At 38.4% G+C, this 17,665-nt stretch overlaps 1 protein-coding gene across 4 annotated transcripts in view; it reads right to left on the bottom strand.

Moving 5' to 3' along the window:
• Positions 1-279: 279 nt before the first annotated feature.
• The window catches only part of TP63 (tumor protein p63), a 97,157-nt gene continuing 79,771 nt past the window's right edge, over positions 280-17,665 (bottom strand). For 3 of the 4 annotated variants that reach the window (XM_023592043.2, XM_071214682.1, XM_071214684.1), the window contains exons 9-12: positions 9,686-9,843; positions 7,764-7,908; positions 6,429-6,522; positions 280-3,474 (exon numbers count right to left, since the gene is read on the bottom strand). In XM_023592043.2, the coding sequence (XP_023447811.1) occupies positions 3,178-3,474; positions 6,429-6,522; positions 7,764-7,908; positions 9,686-9,843 (694 nt within the window). In that variant the 3' untranslated portion in view covers positions 280-3,177. The remainder of the gene's footprint in view (positions 3,475-6,428; positions 6,523-7,763; positions 7,909-9,685; positions 9,844-17,665) is intronic. The other variant, XM_071214683.1, reaches the window with a different exon arrangement.

Here is a 17,665-nt window from a genome sequence, read left to right as displayed (position 1 = left end):
GACTTTAGCAATATCTACAGTCTAGACCCTGTCCCAAAGGAAACATTTTTCTGACCTCAAGTAAATAAATTGATAAACCTTTGTCTTGGGTACCAAATAAAGATAGCTTGTTGGTCTTTTCTACTTTATGGGTTAGCTAAAACACAAAAAGATTGAGTATTTGTTGTGTGATATTACATTACTATCTGAACCGTAATGTTTCTCTCAGTGTCTCTTCCTCTTCCTCAATAATAAAAATAAGATCAAAGGACACATATACACCCACAAACATCAACACCATTTCTCAATGCATTATTTATTTATTATTTATTTTATTGCATGTCTTGGCAAACATAAATGTCTCATTAGATTTGCCTCTGGCTCACCAAAAGACTGTAACACAAAATACCAACAGACAAGCAACTAAAGCTTAAAAAAACATTATATCTATAAGAAAGAACCTTTCAAAAACATTAATAAAGCATATAAAACGTTTGACATTTGCTTAATTTTTTTGTACAATTATAAAAATAAAAAATACATAACCCTTTAACATTCAACATCCCACATCCTGTATTTCAGAGGAACATCAAGAGGGGATTTAATGAAAAAAGTTCTGCTTTCTACTTCTGTTTATATCCTGCTCCAAAATAAAACCTTTTCCCTCTTCAGCTAATTGCATTGAGCTGAGACCACAAGAACTCCATTAAGCCTGCCCCCACTTGGCTGTCATTGATATTCCTTCACCTCTGATTCTAGATACTCATGCACTCAAAGAACATAAGTTGTCACCAGGATGTGAAGCCAGTAATTGCGCCTAACCTCAGCTAATGCCAAACCCATGAGATATATACTATACAGGAATTTCTGAGTTTCTAGTGCCCCTAGTGTCGCTTGAATAGCGCTGAATTAGCTCAGAAGTCCTATAGGGCTTATGCACACACTCAGGACAAGAGCGGAAGCCATTTGTCTTCCCAGCATTGCTAAGGCATAGTTTCCATTTTCCCCCTGAAAGACTTTTCAAAAGGGCATGCTTATTCCATAAATGAACAGTGCTTGTAATCGTTTAAGCACAATAAAACTTTGAAATCAAGGACTCACTCTCTTAAACACACAAAATAAAAAATAATAATAATAAAAAACAATTTTCCTCCCTCTCTCATCTTACAATTACGGTATTATCTTATTTGACATGTATTCTTACTAAATGGCATTTCCATGAAAATACAAAAACAATTTTTTTTAAAAAAAGGTTCAACTGTGGTTCTGCAAAACCCATATCCCAAAAGGAAAAAAAATACAAAGTATGCAATTTCACATGCAAAATATATATATACACTTTTCAGAAGAATCTCATACATTACATTTTAGAGTCTTTTGCACTTTAAAGTAAAAATGGCAGCTTCTGTGCAATTACTGACCTTTACCAGAATGCAGAAAGGATTTCAGAACTCATTGGAATATATACAAAATAGATTTTATAGTTTGAAATTAAAATAAAATAACTGCTACAAAGTATGTTTCTCAAAGATCTAGGCGAATATGGTCATTTACACATTTTCCCAAAGTCTGAAAATGTCTTCGTTTGTATGGTTCGACCATCAGCTCCCATTAAAGTCTTATACCTGGATCTCTGTGCACAACTTTTCTGTCTGTGCACAGTCCTGAAGGGAGACAAACGGCAAATTGGATTCTTACAATTACTTTCAAACAAAGTGAAACTCTACTGATCAAAAAAAAAGCATGATATAGTGATGCCACAGGAAAACTAATCTCATATTTTATATTTCCCAAATCATCCCCACTATTTTTCAACCTGGGAGAGGCAAACAAGCCTCTATATGTAGTGGTTTATAGAATAGGAGGCTCTTTAAAAGAAACCTGTCCCCAATAATACTATCAGTGTGTCAAAAGATTTTATAAGAATTTCAATTCATGACTTGCTGAGATATCATACTGTTTAGCAGAGACTCAAGCTTTCAGAATGATTCTTGTTTATCCTTAATAGACATTATTACTTCACTGTAAGAACTACATAGGTGACATTTACACAAATCAAATCAACTTTAACAAGAATAGCAGCTGTGTAATTGAGTTAGTCAATCTAGTACTGAAATTTAGTTTTTAAGGTTCCTGTAATGGCAATATATTTTCTCAATACATATCATGGGAGAAAGTGTCTGATTAAATTTGAGGTTGTTACTGATATGATCATATTTAAGATACCAGGTGCGTTTGAGCAGGTTGCAATAGACCTTTTGTGAATTTTGGCCATGACCCACATAGCCTGTTACCAAACACACATAAGGTAAGATATGTCCTTGCCTCTAGTGTAGATGACAATGTGCAAATATGGACTTTTTCTTGTAATGGGACCAAATAAGCTCAAAGTGAACCTACATCACTAGTGGGGATGCTAGTAACATAAAATGCACCAGCATAGAGAATCATACACATGATAAGCAAAGGTAAATACAACTGGATATGTTCAAAGATTTGATGTGGCATGTCTTTAGCATCAAAAGAACTGAAAAGACCTATATGTCATTGTCACATGTACCCTCAAGTTTATATACCTATCACCACATATTACCCTTTGTGAGAAGGGTATAGATAAGTCATCCAAATAAAAAGAGTAAATTAAAAAAAAAAGTAGGTAAGTGCAATACAATTTCCTTTACTTTAAATTACAATTTAAACAATATTCAATATTCAAATGCCCTCACCCAAAAATATATACTGTATATTTATATATTTATATATATATATAGTCTTAGACTATAAGGGTGAAAATGCTTTATAAAAGTTAATGAGAGATCTCTGCAGCTTGAGATACCTATTGTTTTCTCTCTCTCTCTCTCTCTCTCTCTCTCTCGCTCTCTCTCTCTCTCTCTTTCTTTCTCTCTCTCTCTCTCTCTTTCTTTCTCTCTTCTTTCTTTTCCCCACTTCACCCAGCTATGGCAACTTTAGTCTTACAAGCAATAGATGTCAAGGCTTAAAGCCAGAAAACAGAACCACATGGTAAGTCAGACATGACAGAATTAGATAAGAGGTATCCTCTTACTTCTTCCTTTAAGAGATCACACTGAGAAGAGTATGGGAGGAGTATGGGAGAATGTTTTGCAGACCAAGAGGAAGTGCCTTGTAGGGGATGGGGTGGGCAGGTGGGAAGAGGACAGGAGTAGCTCACAATTGGGCTCACTCCCCCTCCTCTTTGATGCGCTGTTGCTTGTTCCGACGAGCATCCATGTCAAAGTTGAAGTCATTCCACTCATCACGGGGTGGAAAGGAGATGGTCTGGCGGAGAGTGAAGCGTACAGCATCAATAACACGCTCGCCCCGGGTCTCACTGGAGCCCACACTCACTGTCGAGGCACCACTTGGGGTCCGCAGGAGGTGGGGAGGGGAGGAGAAGTCATGGAGCTGCCGGTGGTCCAGGATGCCCTTCCAGATAGCATGTCGGAATTGCTCAGGGATTTTCAGACTTGCCAAATCCTGTTCAATAGGGAAAGGAGTCGGGGAGAATTAGGACAAAGAGACAAACTGACATTTAGGCCACGTTATTTTGTCATTCCCCAGTGTTTTGGTTTAATTGACCTGAATGCATTAATCCCTAATTGGGAAATAAAATTTTCTCTCTCATAGCCTTCAGTGCTATATGTAAATAAACCCAAGGCACATCCTTGAGCTGTCATCTCTGCATTTCTTCTTGTAGGTTGTTCTCTACTGACCTTGGTTTCTTCATTGGCATAGTGGGGAGAGTAATTATAATAGATCAGAGGGCAAAAATCCCAACACAGAAACATAAGGTAAAGATACCCTCAGAATCTTAAATATACATGGTTCTAGTCACTCAAAAAAAGATATTAATGGGACATCACCACCACTGGGTGAGGGGATGAGAAGAGCTTACTAACAGGTATTGAGCACTTTCTACATTCCAGGCACTGAATTAATTATTTTATATTCCTGATCTCATTTAATCTTCAAATGAGTAGATATGATTACACCTACTTTATACTAAGCAAACCAACCTGATGTTTAGACAGGCCGACAAGTCTAAAGCCACACAACTAAGTGAATGAACTGGTGACCCAGGACAGCTTCTGATCTTACATTCTTTCTAAGACTGCTCTAGTTACCGAAAGGTCTCAGGTGTTTGGATAAATTAGGGTATCAAAATGATGAACAATTGTATCCATTTTCTAATGGGTGGGGGTGGAAGGCATTATGCATAGTCTCTCTGAACTAAGCCAGTATCATTTATGTTTATCTACATTAGCTCTGCATTGGTTTGTTTCTGTGATAGCTTACATTTTCTGAAGGCAGTTTGTTGTGGGAGAAAGCCACATTGTGCTTGGAGTCAAAAGACCTTGATAGGGGTTCCTATTCTGTCACTGCCTAAAGATCATCAGCAAGTCACCCATTCTCTACAGGCTTCAGTTTCTTCATTGGTAAAATCAGAATATAATTCCTTTTTAGGTCAACACATATTGTGGGTTCATTTGTAAAGGTGGATATGAAGATCCTTTTGTAAATCTATAATACTGTGTACGTTTTAGCCATTTGTATTGTCATTGCTATATTATTAATCTATTTTTGCATTTTATAGGAGATACTTAAGAAAACACTCAAATGTAATGGCATTCCTTCAAACAACAGACCGGTGCAGAAAGACAAGCTGAGAAGGAAGTGTCTATTTCCAGCAACCAGTAATAAGCAGGAAGAAGCTGAGGTGAGGATGAGGAAATTGGACTGCTTTCTAGAATTTCCCAACTCAGATATTTGCAGTATGGTGTCATTTTTCCCCCATGATGTGAATTCTCAAGATATCAGAAGTACTCCAATTTCCTATTCTAGCACAAGAATACATTCTAAAGAAGATAATCCACAAATGGATAACTGAGTATAGTACTTTATACTTCTCAACCTCTAAGAAGTCGAACACTTTCTGCAAACTAGGCTCCATTAATCCTGATGATTCTTTTGACAGATTTTAATTGATGATGGACAGACAAGAAAGCTGTGTAAGACCTGGCAAATACTAGCAGAGATATCTTGTGAAGAACATCTGCAGGCAAGGTAGCAATCTGACACATTCCTCAGTGGACACAAGTGAGCAAGCGGAAAGTATAACTTTAAAGATACAGGAAGGGGCAGATTCCCTCTTCCATTATACTGGTCTCTACTACAGGAGGTTCCCATGCTCTCTCAACCACAGGGCAATTCCTTCTCTTCAGTGGACTGACATGATTGCAAAGTCATCAGAATCCTGTTGGAACTTAATATTGAAGCTTTCTCTATAGTTTTCACTTATAGTTTATTCCATCAGGGAGCATGAATCAGGGTTGATTTATGGGGTAGAGAGCGTGGGCATAGGGGCAGCACAGAATATTCTTGTCACCACAGGATGGGGGCATTCTCATGCTGAAGGGGCATCTCTAGCATCGGTGCTCAAGGAGGGGTGTAAAGAAGGCCCAAGTGCAGAAGCAGCAGAAGAGACAGAGACAGCTTCTTCCATAGTCCAAAGCACCAAAGTTGGAAGAGAAATCCCAAAGAGAGCAACATGAAGAACAGACTAGGAGAAAAATTGAATCACTGTAAACCAGAGCAAGCTAAACTCCCATGTGAGTAGCAGTTCAAGAAGAAATATGAAACAAGAAAATGTCCCCTCACTTCCAGCTTGTTTGAAAAGACAAATCACAGAACAGTAAAGCCCCAATTTGATTATTTGAGACTCAGAAAGGTAAAGTTATAACTCCAACTTCTTATAACTACTAAAAGGCATAATTGGGACTTGAACTCATGACCAGGGATCTTTCTCAATGATCAAGAATGGCTATGCCTTTTTCTGATAAAATTGAAAATGAATGAAGGAACATGTAGTTTTAACTGACAGAAAAAGTTGACTGCCCTTTAAGTTCCTACTTTAAGGAGAAGCAGAAAATGTCAGTTAATGGAGTAATAGCCTAGATGCTTCTAATTCAACATTATATTCCTGGGTCTGTCATCAACTCATCATGGCTGTATTGTCATCTCTCCACGTTAAAAGTGAGAATAACACCACTTGCTTCATGATTATGAAGCAGATTAATGAGAGCATCCAACAGTTCTCTGAGTTCTTAAGAAATTACAAATTTCCTTTATAAGTCCCCTTCAAGGTGGTATTTATATTTCCTCCTTCCCACGCTGCACATGTTAAGTGTGCAAGGAACAATTGCTGACTGAGCATGTACGCTGAGGAAGACTGATTGCTAAGCTTCTAATATTTACAGGCTAATGTCTGGGAAGCTTTCTAAAATGATTATGGATTCCATCAAATTAGAATATTGGGGACACCACAAAAACAAATTTTAAAGCTGGGAGAGATTGAACCACAACGTGGATACCACCAGAGGGAGGAAATGAAGAAAAAAAAAACTCAAGAGAAAAGTCTAACAGTTACTTACATCCATGGAGTAATGCTCAATCTGATAGATGGTGGTCAGCCCCTGGGTCGTGAAATAGTCCAGACATGATGAACAGCCCAACCTCGCTAAGAAACTGCAGAGGGAGGAGGGAAGAGGAAGGAGGAAACAGAAAAAGAAAGTTCACCCCAACTGCATTGGCAAGATAAAGGAACACCCAACATTGTGCCCTTGGATGCCCTACAGAAGAGACTAGGGGCAGATAAAATATGTGTGGGCCTTGGGTTTCAGGTTTGGGGATGATTAGCGACTGGAACTTTAGGTCTGTAGTCCTTAAAATCAACTATAAGGATACCTGCAAAGCAGTGACCTTCACATGGTGATCTGTGTAATTTCAGGGATTTTGAGTAAGTCCATTAGAAACTGTTGCAGGGGGTGGAGGGAAGCAGCCAAGTGGGTCAGTTTCCCAGCTCTCTTGCCATCTAAGCCTTCATTTTGTATTTTGTGTTTCTGCCTGTGCTTCATGTGGCTATAAAAAACTGTAGGCTATTACTCTAGGAAATGTTTAATGCTTTTTGATTTATATTCTCCTCAGAAGACAGATGCCCTCTTCTTTGGTGTTAGTCTCAGAATGATGATGCCACCAATGTCACAGAGCCAGAACATGGGCGATATAAGCCATGAACTTCAGCCATCCCAGGGACTGACATCTACTAATACTGTTGTATCAGCTGCATGGGATGAACATAAATCATTCCAGTGGCCAAATATAAGAACCATTCTGCACATGAAGCAGAGGAGGAAGATGTGCACTAGGCACATGGGAAACAGACATCTCAAGCATCATGTACTTCTCTCTTCTGGCTATCTGAATTTCCCTTCCATGGAGTGTAATTATTTCCATATGGTAAAGCAAAAGAGGTCATCTCATTCTTGAAGATCCTTACCATTTTTGCCAACATTTTTTCATGGACACCCAAGTCCAAAATTATGGTTCTGTGATGAATGAGACATGAGAGCAGGAAAGGGAGCAAGATAGCAAGTTTACTGCCATTTTTGGAAACCCAGCCCTGAGCACCAATTTGAGATTTGAGGGCCACAACTGATAACTGTAAAAAATGTGAGGGAGGAGGCAAGGAGTAAGTGAAGATGGGGAAACAGGCATGATAAACAATATGTTTATAAAAACACATGTTCACCTTTTCCCATGCCGATTAATTTTCCTTAATTCTGCAATGCTGACCACTACATAGATCAGAGATAATAATGGGGTTGCTTTCCTTCTTCCAAACTATTCTATTTACTTTGACAATGTCCACCCTCTACCACCCAGAGAAACTGAGGACAGGCCCTCAGGGGCACAGTCTGTGGACTCACCTGACGATGCTGCAATCTGTGGGGTACGGAGGTGGGGGAGTGCAGTGGGAAGTGGATGGCATGGAGAGTGGGGGAGGGAGGGCTTGAGTGGGGCTGAGTCCATTCATGTCTCCAGCCATTGGCATGTGCGTGCCCATCATAGGAACTGAATAGAAGCAGGAGGAACAAAGAGGGTTACTACCGTCATCATACCCCAGCATCTTAATGCTCCATCTTGCCTTGTTAAACATTACCAAGAGCCTAAACCAGCACTCTTTCTTTTTGGTCTTGTCTCTCACTACACCTGTTCGTGCATCCTATGTCTAGTTAAACAGAATAGTCACCAAAGTCCAAACTAAGTATGCACTTCTTGACCTTTGTACTTTCTCTTAGGATAATCTGTTTCCACCCATTTCTCTTTTTCCAATTTTCTGTTCAATTGCTCACTGTTCCTAATGATAATATATTCTGCCTTTCATTTGCCTTATAGATTGCATTATTGTTTCCTTTACTAGGCCTATAGCCTCAAGAATAGAGACTGTATCTTATACATATCTAGACCCCCAGAGACCCTAGCACAGTGCCTGGCACAGAGTAAGTACTCAGTAAACTTAAATGAACAAATGAACAAATCAGTGAATGAGAAAGTGACCTTTGGAATGTTTATTTTGGAATAGCAGGATTTATTGTAATGTTTGCAGGGAACCACAGGCCTAATAAGTAAGAAGGTGACTATGGATTACAAGTCTTTCATGTGGTCTGTTTCAAGGCTGTACGTAGGACCACCACCAACACTTATTGGTGTTGCGCTGAACCATAAACTGCAGACATTCCCTGAGGGAGATGAGAAACTTAATTCCAATAATATTTATAAAATAAATTTTGTTTTCTAGGTCAAAAACGGAAAAGGCCTCTGGACTACTTAGCTGATTAAACATTAAAGGCTTATCAAATCTCAATCTCTTCTCCCCTCTGACTTGCAGACTACATAAAAGGATAGTTGTGAAATATAAGTAAGAAAAAGTAGGTAAACTGTAAGGTACACAAATGTGGAAGATCACCAGCATTATCACTATTTTTCGATCCCAAAAACATATTGAGGACTCCAAGAGGTCACAAGAAAGAAAATAAAGTAAAAAATAAATTGTGTCTCTCCCTTTCAGTGTCAAAATAGCAAACCTGTTAAGGGATCAGGTTTTGAGCCTCAAGGTTCATTTATCACTAGTGAGAGAACCATTTGGTATCTATGCAGACCAGACAATCCTACCACAAAATTCCCCGTCTCATTAAAATAAAACAGGCATCACTTGACTATAGGAAAACCATAATCCTAGCCCTTGAACACTTCTCTAAGGAAACCCAGTCTCTTCAAGGTAACACTGAATGTAAGTTAAAATGTTTAATAAAATTATGAGGGATTTCAAAGGACAGGATCCAGCCACTGGTATTTAGATTTCAGGATGTTACCTGTCTAATGCCCAGTCTTCTGCCTACTTGAGGATGCTGTACATCCTTCTGCATTACAGCCATTAGCTATGCGACTATTTTGCAAAAGTCTGGACAAAAATCCAGTTCTCTAGATTTTAAGTTTACTTTCCCATGCTACTTCCCACATGGTGGATACATTTCCTTTCAACTCTCTCAAAGGTTGGCAGAGGTAGAGCCCCAACCAGGTTGACAGATGGTGGACTATTCTTTTCAGAGATATCTATCCTTACCTAAAGGAACAGCCTTCTCCATCTCTACCAGTGTGTTATGGAAAGAACCATACTTCTCAAAAGTGAAATGTTTACTCTGAGAAATCCAAGCTACAGAGCTTCTATCTGATCTGACCCACTGTGTCTCTTACTTAGCTTAAGAGTTGGTCTTTACCCTATCCCAGAGTCTTCTCCTACACTAAGTCATGTTGGTCCCTCAGTTGTACTAAAGGGAAATGTTCTTACTGTTGGCTCCCATGCCATCGGGAATGGTGGTGGGAGTGAGGGCGCTGCGCTGCTGAGGGTTGATAAGCTGGCTCACGGACGGCAGCTTGTTCATGCTGTTCATTTTGTTCAGAGGTGGGGAGCTGTTACCGTATGAAGCCTGAGACTGCATCGAGGTTCTAGAAACACAAACATGGGGGTGATAGTGAGCACGGAACACTGAAGTGTAAGGGCTGGTCTTTTCAAACAAGTCTCAGTCTAGAACTGTACATTTGCAAAAATATTCCTACAGTATTGATAATTCATTTTTGGTTCCACTTGAGAAAATTTTCTACCTAGAGAGGGATCATCAAGTCATATTTTCTTTGAATGGGTGGAGTACAAACTTGAATATCTTCCCCAAGCATCTCCTCTGTGAGGAGTAAAATAACTGGCCCCTTTTTCCTATGTTGTTCTCTACATTCCCTTCTCTTCTCTTGTCTTTCAACCTAAATAAATTTGAAAAACACTGTAGGAGAAGTACTGAGCAAAGGCCCAATGGCTTGTGAATGACATGGAAATGCCAAGCTCAAATTGAAGCCATTTGGGACATGCAGAAAAGAACAGCAAATCCAATTGATCAGGACACTTGGGAGTATACCTCACTGCCAACTTGGAAGTATGCTTTTGCAGCTGAGATGCTCTTGGGCCATGAGAAAACCTGTTGGAATGTCAACAGCCCCTCTGTGCAGAAAAAACCTGGAAGCCAAACAATGGTCTGACGACTTTCCTTAAGTCTTCTGGGAGATAAAGGAAAAAAATGAACAAACTGTTTTCCATTCAGCATAACCTTCAATTTGGAAATGTACTAGAATTGGTTCATTATATTGAGCTATATTACAGATGATATTCCTTACTCAACTGTCATTTCCAGTTTTTAAATATATAACTAATCATGTATACCAGAATGAGGGCAGGTCTTAGAGTGAGAAAATTAAAATTTAAGCCTGTCCCCCAGTAAAAATTAGTCAGCTCTAAGTCCCTGTGCAAGCCACTTAACATCCCTGCCTCAGTGTTTACACAAGAAAACTGTGTAAGCTATACACATATACACTTACTTCATGAGTTAGATAGTAGAGCTAGGAAAATTAATCAGATATGCTCCCAACTTTGAGAAGCCCAATGATTAATGCATGCAACCTACTTAGTAGGGCTTTGGTGAGAACTGAAGTAAAAAAAAAGGAATAACTTTATAAAGAATGAAACATTTAAAGTGAGTAAGTACTATGATCACAGAATGAAGTCTTAGGTTTGAGTGTGTTTCTAACCTGTGGCAGGTAAAGCTACCCTCCTACAATCTTCAAAGACCAAAATGTAGTATTTTGTTCCTATTGCCTCCTTCTTGCTATAGGCATATTTCATTAGAGGAGAAACAAAAAATTTTTCTTAGAGTTTTATTTTTCTTTGTTACAAACAAATTTTGGAAGCTCTGTAAATTAACCCAGTTTTAAAGCATACATGGCCTAATAAGGGGCCCATGTTTTAAAGAAAACACAACAAAACCCAGAAAGCAATGACAAGAAAAAAGTGGCTGTTCTGGTCATTATTTTAAATGTGATTTCTCTTGAGTACAACAGTAATAGGAATTGGTCTTTGAAGCTGCCCTTCTGCATTCTCCTTAATTATAAAGAAACGGAGAAGGCTCTATCCATATCACTGAAGAACCACAACTTAAGGAATGACAACAATGTGCTGTATATCATCTACATGAGTGAGCATGACCATTAATGTGGAATTAGCAATTCAGCTGCATTTTACCATTCCTGTCTTTAAGGTAAGGGGTCACTGATATTTTTCTTTAGCCCTTCTCAGCTCCTCACAATTATAGATTCACATTGCCTAAACAAGTGTTTATGTAATAAACCTTCCCAATTGTGAAACACTTCAGATTACCAAATTACTCTTTTTTCTTTTTTTTTTTTAAGCTTGGTACATTTATTGCATTTGATGAGTACATTTTGGAGCATTGCTATACCGCATGGGCTAATAGCTTATGTTGTAGTTTACACTCTCTCCCAGTCTGTTCAGTGGGTTATGGCAGGATATAAATGTCTTGCATCTGTCCCTGCAGTATCATTCTTTATTCGTTTTCTGACTGATTTCCACAACATCCGTGTCGGGCAAGATGAATCAGGGCAGAGTAAGTATGGGTAGGGGTTCTTATTTTTATTATACAGAAGGGGGAATATAAACCTAAGACTCTGGGAAATAAATGTGCCCAAGGTCACATATTGCTAAATGGAAGAATTGGGGTTGGAACCTGGTCTCCCAGTTCTCAGTCCAACAGTTCTTTCATTCTGTGGCACCCTTCCAGAAATAAGACAATAGTGTGTAATGGGTTATAGAATCAGGAAATGGGTTAAGTAGTAAGAGAAATGTGGGAGACTGAGTTAAAGTAAAGAATGAGGGATTTGGCAAATGGATCCAGCCCAGCTGTCACTTAAGCACTTCCAAATCTACTCCATGCCCTGATATAGGAGTTTTACATAAGACTCAGCACATTTGGATGCACTAAGGAGCATCCTTAAGTCCTTATCAAAGGGTAGGAAAACACAGGGCAAGAGAGCAAAGAGGAGCTCTGTCAGCTGCTGCTGCTTCTCACTAGCTCTGTCTACCATAAAGTATCCAAGATGCCTAATACTCCAAACTCCAGGAGCAAGTTGGTACTCTATAGCCTTTGGAGACCTCTTCCTGTAAGTCCTGTTTCCCCAAATTAGGAGAATGTACTGCAACACCTATTGGAAGGCATTGCTTGAACCATGAGTGTCCACCATTAGGAAAATAAGAATAAATTTTAAAACCCTGCATTTTCACTGGACCCTCAGTTATAGTAAATACCTTCTTCCAGATCCCTTTGCAACCTTTTTCTCCTTTTCCCTTTGTGATCTTTCTTACTATTTTATTATTTTATTATTTTTATTATAAACCTTCCATTATAAGTTTTCCTTTTTTTTTTTTTTCTGAAATAGGTAGATCAGTTGTTATTTTTATTATAAACTACATGAAACCTTTTCTGAAGAAGGCAGCTCAGAAATCACAAATGAACAAAGAAGGGAGATGGATTTTGGGAGTCACCCGAAAGATCTGGGTTCAGCTTCTGTGTCTGATACAAACTAAGTGACTCTGGATGGTATACAAGTGTCCTTAGTTTCATTTTCTTAATCCGTAGAACATACATTTTACTCACTACGGAAGAGCTGTTATGAAGATTAAATGAGAGCATGTAAGAGTGCTAAACATTTCCTGGTGACAATTAAGTGGCTTATAAATATTCCTTCCTTCATTCTTCCTCTCCAGTCCTAACATTTAACACTGTTGTTCCTGGTCAAGCAGACAGGAGGTAGCTGTTTAAGATTTAGTAGGAGGAAGTGGTCAGAGGTGGCAGACATTCTTAATTGAGCAAATCTAGAAATGGTGGTGAAGGGATGCATAGAGATGACAGAGTCTGAAAAGGTCAGAATTCTGGGTATGCCTCCGTTAATTTGGAAGTGAGATTTAAAGTAGCAAGGTAGGTCAGGGTATTTTTTTTTATTTACTTATTTTATTTTTATTTACTTATTTATTGCAATTCTGAAATAAAAGGAACATTCTGATGACCTTTGTACCCTGGAAAAAGGAGGGAGGCCAAGTAAGTGTGTGGTCAATTTAAAGGCCTGGAAGAAGACCATGCTTTTTTTTTCCCCTTTGCAAATATCATGTCACAATCCTTGCATGAACACTCCTAAATATTTCTGGGGAAGCTGGAGAAATGGAAAAAGTGATCAAAGGCAGAAGGATCTGTGTCTTTCTGGTCTTGTCAAACTTTTTCCTCTCCCTCAACAACAAAAAAAGTGAGAATACAACTTTCCTGAGAAAAAATAACAAAGTAAAGCCCTCAGGATGTTTTTCCTAAAGATTTACTAGGAATCCAGTTTAACAGATATGGAAAGGCATGTATAATTCATGTATTTCTAGTCTGAGGAGAAATCCTGGTGAAGCCATATCTCAGTTTTTAATTCCTCTTAACAATTTAGGCTTCTGCATATATTGCTAAGAATAAAATTCAGAATTTCATAGCTGAAAGTGCTCATTAGACCATCCAGGATTAGAAATTATGCCTCCTCTTTCCAGGTCCAATGATTCTTTCTGTGAAGAATGTCAAAATACTTGAGAAGACATGAATTCATATCATCTCCACTTTCTAGGAGATGCTTAGAATTTTACCAACGGGATTCTCCCATTGCCATTTAAAAAGCAACTCTCTAGTAGAATCTGGTGATACTCCAAGGTAAATCTATTTCACCAAACCATTTCTGGAAAGCACAATTCGAGAGGGGGAAGGAATGTTAAGATAGAGCAGAATACTCCTGATATAAGAGGTAGTAAAAAGGGAAGACATGGAACATCAGAAAAGGAGTTGCACCTCCTTTAAATTTTGCCTAGCTTGTGACCTTTTCTCTCTTACTAGGTAATCCTGCTCCTAAGACAAAGGGCTGCAGTTCTTCTCTAGATAGGCTCACTCTTACTTTCAAATAGTTCTTATCAGGTCAAATGAACATTTATATAGCCATTATACTCTTATCAAAAATTTACATGAAAACAAGGTGAAAGGAAAAGAATACTTATGAAAGAAAAATAAATATTAAAAAGTTAACCATCCTACACCTTTAAGGGATTTGTGAATCAAAGTTATTAAACTGATTGAAAGTACTTTGCAAATATAATGAGAGCATCTGACTTTACTACCATACTTATATCACAAACATAAATTTTTAAAAGTATTTCCCCAAGTCACTAGGTTTGTTAGGTTTATTTAGTACGACTTCTTATTAAGCTTAAAAGGCAATTACTCAAAACTCAGTATTTACTGTAACTAAAAAAAATACATTGGACACCAAGTTCCACTAGAGATTTCCAGCTGAATATTTGCTGAAGTCTCCATACTGAAAGCCAAATTATTCAATAACTTCGGATTTGGTTTAAATTCCTATGAGTAAATTTGTGACTTTAAGATACAACTTTGGGCTTGTTCAGAGATGTCAACAAATGATATTATGGTGCCTGGATCCCTACAATGAAATTAAATGTGCATAGGCTTAAAATGTATTCTCAGGTTAGCTTAGGCATTGTAGTTTATTCTTAGGGCTGATGACCTTGATACAAAGTATTGTAAATAAAAACAAGCAAATACTGACAAAAGCAGTGTAGCCAGAACCCAAGTGAACATTATGATTGTTTTTCTTTAGACCTACACGTAGTACTTCAAGGACTTTAAATCAGGATATTCCAGTATTTATGGAAAACCAAAACAAGCAAGAGAGACAGAAAAGGAAAAAAAAACTGCAAGATAAACCAAGATGCAAAAGTTTATTGAAAATTAAGATCACACATCCATAAAACAACAGCCTCAATAACAAGAAATCATTGCCCTGGTGACACAAAGTAAAGAGCTGACCATCTGATGTGGTGAGAAGGGGGTGAAAGGGAATTTCTCAAGTCTTTACACTATTATTTTAAAATAAGGGTTTAAAATCAAAAGGAACAGAGATCTAAACTCTTTGACTTAAGAGAGGCAGCTCTCTACCTTTCTAGGCCAGGAAAGTTGACTTAACATTGTGTCTGCTTGGACGTCACTGAACTAAAACATTAGTCTCCTGGATAAAAGGACTGATGTAGTATCAGGAATATGGCTGATTTTACAGTAGGACTGAGGGACAGGGACTCCAATCAAACAAATTAACCACAGATTTGGTGAGAGGAGTTTAAACTCCACTTGGGGCATGCAACCATAGTATATAACTGCCTGGGGCAAAATTGCTAGGGTGATTGTCCTCTCCCTATTGAAACCACAAAACACGTTTTCCTGCCTTGCAGTCTAAACACGGGTCTTAGAGATATGTCTCCAGGGTTACCATGTGCAAGGAGAACTGTATCATATCAGATGCCGACAATTCGGGGGCAGAGGTAGGATGTGACACAGCATTAATGAACACTCTAACTACATGTGAGGGAAGGATACTAATATCGCAAGTTCTCAGAAGAAAAGAAAACCCTCCAAACTGACTATTTATGGTAATCACCTCTCTCTGCCCAGCAGACACCCTAGTTTTAGTACTACTTGCAATATTACTGCATGACCAGCATAAAACAGGCCAGACAGGCCTTAGGCACTTTTTCTCCTTTTCTTAAAAAGACATTTTAAGTTTGAGACCTGCTCAAAACCTTCTTTATGAATTTTAGAAACACGAAACAGGGTAACAGAAAAGGGTTCCAATAAACATCTTAATGTCCCTCTCCATATCTGACCCCTCCCTCCCAAGAAACAACGAAAAAGTTCACAAACACAGTGGTTCCTGATTGACCATCACTACAAAATCTGCAGAAAATGTCCTTTCTTGTAAAGTTTTGAGTCCCTTTAAAAGATTTTTCTCACTACTGGCGTGTGCCTTTGAGAGGTTGGGTCTCTGAGCCAGTTTCTTCAAGTCCTGCTTATGAGGGCTGGACATACACACACACACACACACACACACAGAACACATGGAAATAAAACAAACACACATGTTCAAAATGCACAGAGATGGGGTTCTATGGGTACATGGGTCGGTTTGGGGGGTTGGAATGTCTAAAGAAGACTTCAGATTGTTTTGGAGTTTCTCTCCGGGGCTCCACAAGCTCATTCCTGAAGCAGGCTGAAAGGAGACTGCAGAGAGGAACCAGAGAAAAGAAAAGATGAAGACTTAGGACTTCATGTATTCAAATCAACTGAACACAGAAACATACTCCTCCTACCTTCATGATCATAGTACAGACAGAATAGAGTGCCTGAAAACCCGTTTTTGCTCCTTCATTTTCATCCTCCTTCTAAATTACTCAGAAACGTCTATTTCTCAAGATTTTCGTGAAGAAGAAATAAGGCAGTAGTACTTTACCAAAAGTATACACCAGAGTCACCTGTAGAACTTCTAACCAAGCAATTCCCTGGATCCAACCTGAGTCCAGGAGGGACCCAGGTGTATAGATCAGGTTCCACAGGTGATTCTGGTGCACACTACTGCAACAAGGTAGGTCAAGGTGCTTAGAATATGTTTTACTTGACTAAATTAATTGGAAAAGGGAATGAAATAAGAATAAACTTTAATCTTTTCTAAAATATCATCTGCCTAATTATTATATCTCATTACTATTCTTGTCTAACCTAAGTATGAAGTATGAAGAAATAGGATCTTACCAGTCTGTGGGCTGTGTCATCATGCGTTTGTGAAGAACTATTAATGGCATTTTGTAGGGCCCAGATTGAGATGGATACCTATCTTAATTCTTTCAGTCACAAACTTGCCCTATAAATGCACCTATCAAACTCAGGAAAGCACCTTTTGCATAATTAAGAAATCAAATATACCACAAGGATGACAGGAACAAGCCCTTTTATTTTGCTAAAGGTCGTGTAACCCCACAAACTGTTTGGGAATTCTTTCCCAGCCTGGCTTTTTGGAACACATTTGGTTATACTTTGCAGAGGAACAGGCATTTTTATTCGGTTATTGCTGAGATTGAGTCAATCTCACCAGGAAGAAATGGTATCATTGTAAAAGAAAATGCCAGAATACAAATTATGAGGAATGCTTCCAGGTCAGGTATTGTATTTTTACTTGGGGTGGGAGGATTCTCTTGGAACAAGGACTTCTTGAGACAAAATATGATGCAGAAGTCAATCTGGTATTCTATTTATGATAAGAGTGTATGGACCATAAGGGTTTAAACTTTCAGACCTAGAACTGAGACAAATTCTGCAAATAGCTGTGGAAGTTTAGAAAAGTGATTTAATATCAGAACTTAATTAACCTCTATGATTTTTTTCTCATCACTAACTCAGAACAAATAAATCTCTCCCATGACTACTTCATAAAGGTGCTGTGAAGTTCCAAATGTAAAGTGTAAGGGCTCATGCAATCCCTTGTCCTGTAAAGTTGAACCTCATGAACT

The sequence above is a fragment of the Dasypus novemcinctus genome, chromosome 4 (assembly GCF_030445035.2).
Source record: "Dasypus novemcinctus isolate mDasNov1 chromosome 4, mDasNov1.1.hap2, whole genome shotgun sequence".
In the NCBI taxonomy this organism is placed as follows: domain Eukaryota; kingdom Metazoa; phylum Chordata; class Mammalia; order Cingulata; family Dasypodidae; genus Dasypus; species Dasypus novemcinctus.
The sequence above is the reverse complement of the archived record's forward strand: the minus strand, read 5'-3'. Positions and strand labels throughout refer to the sequence as shown.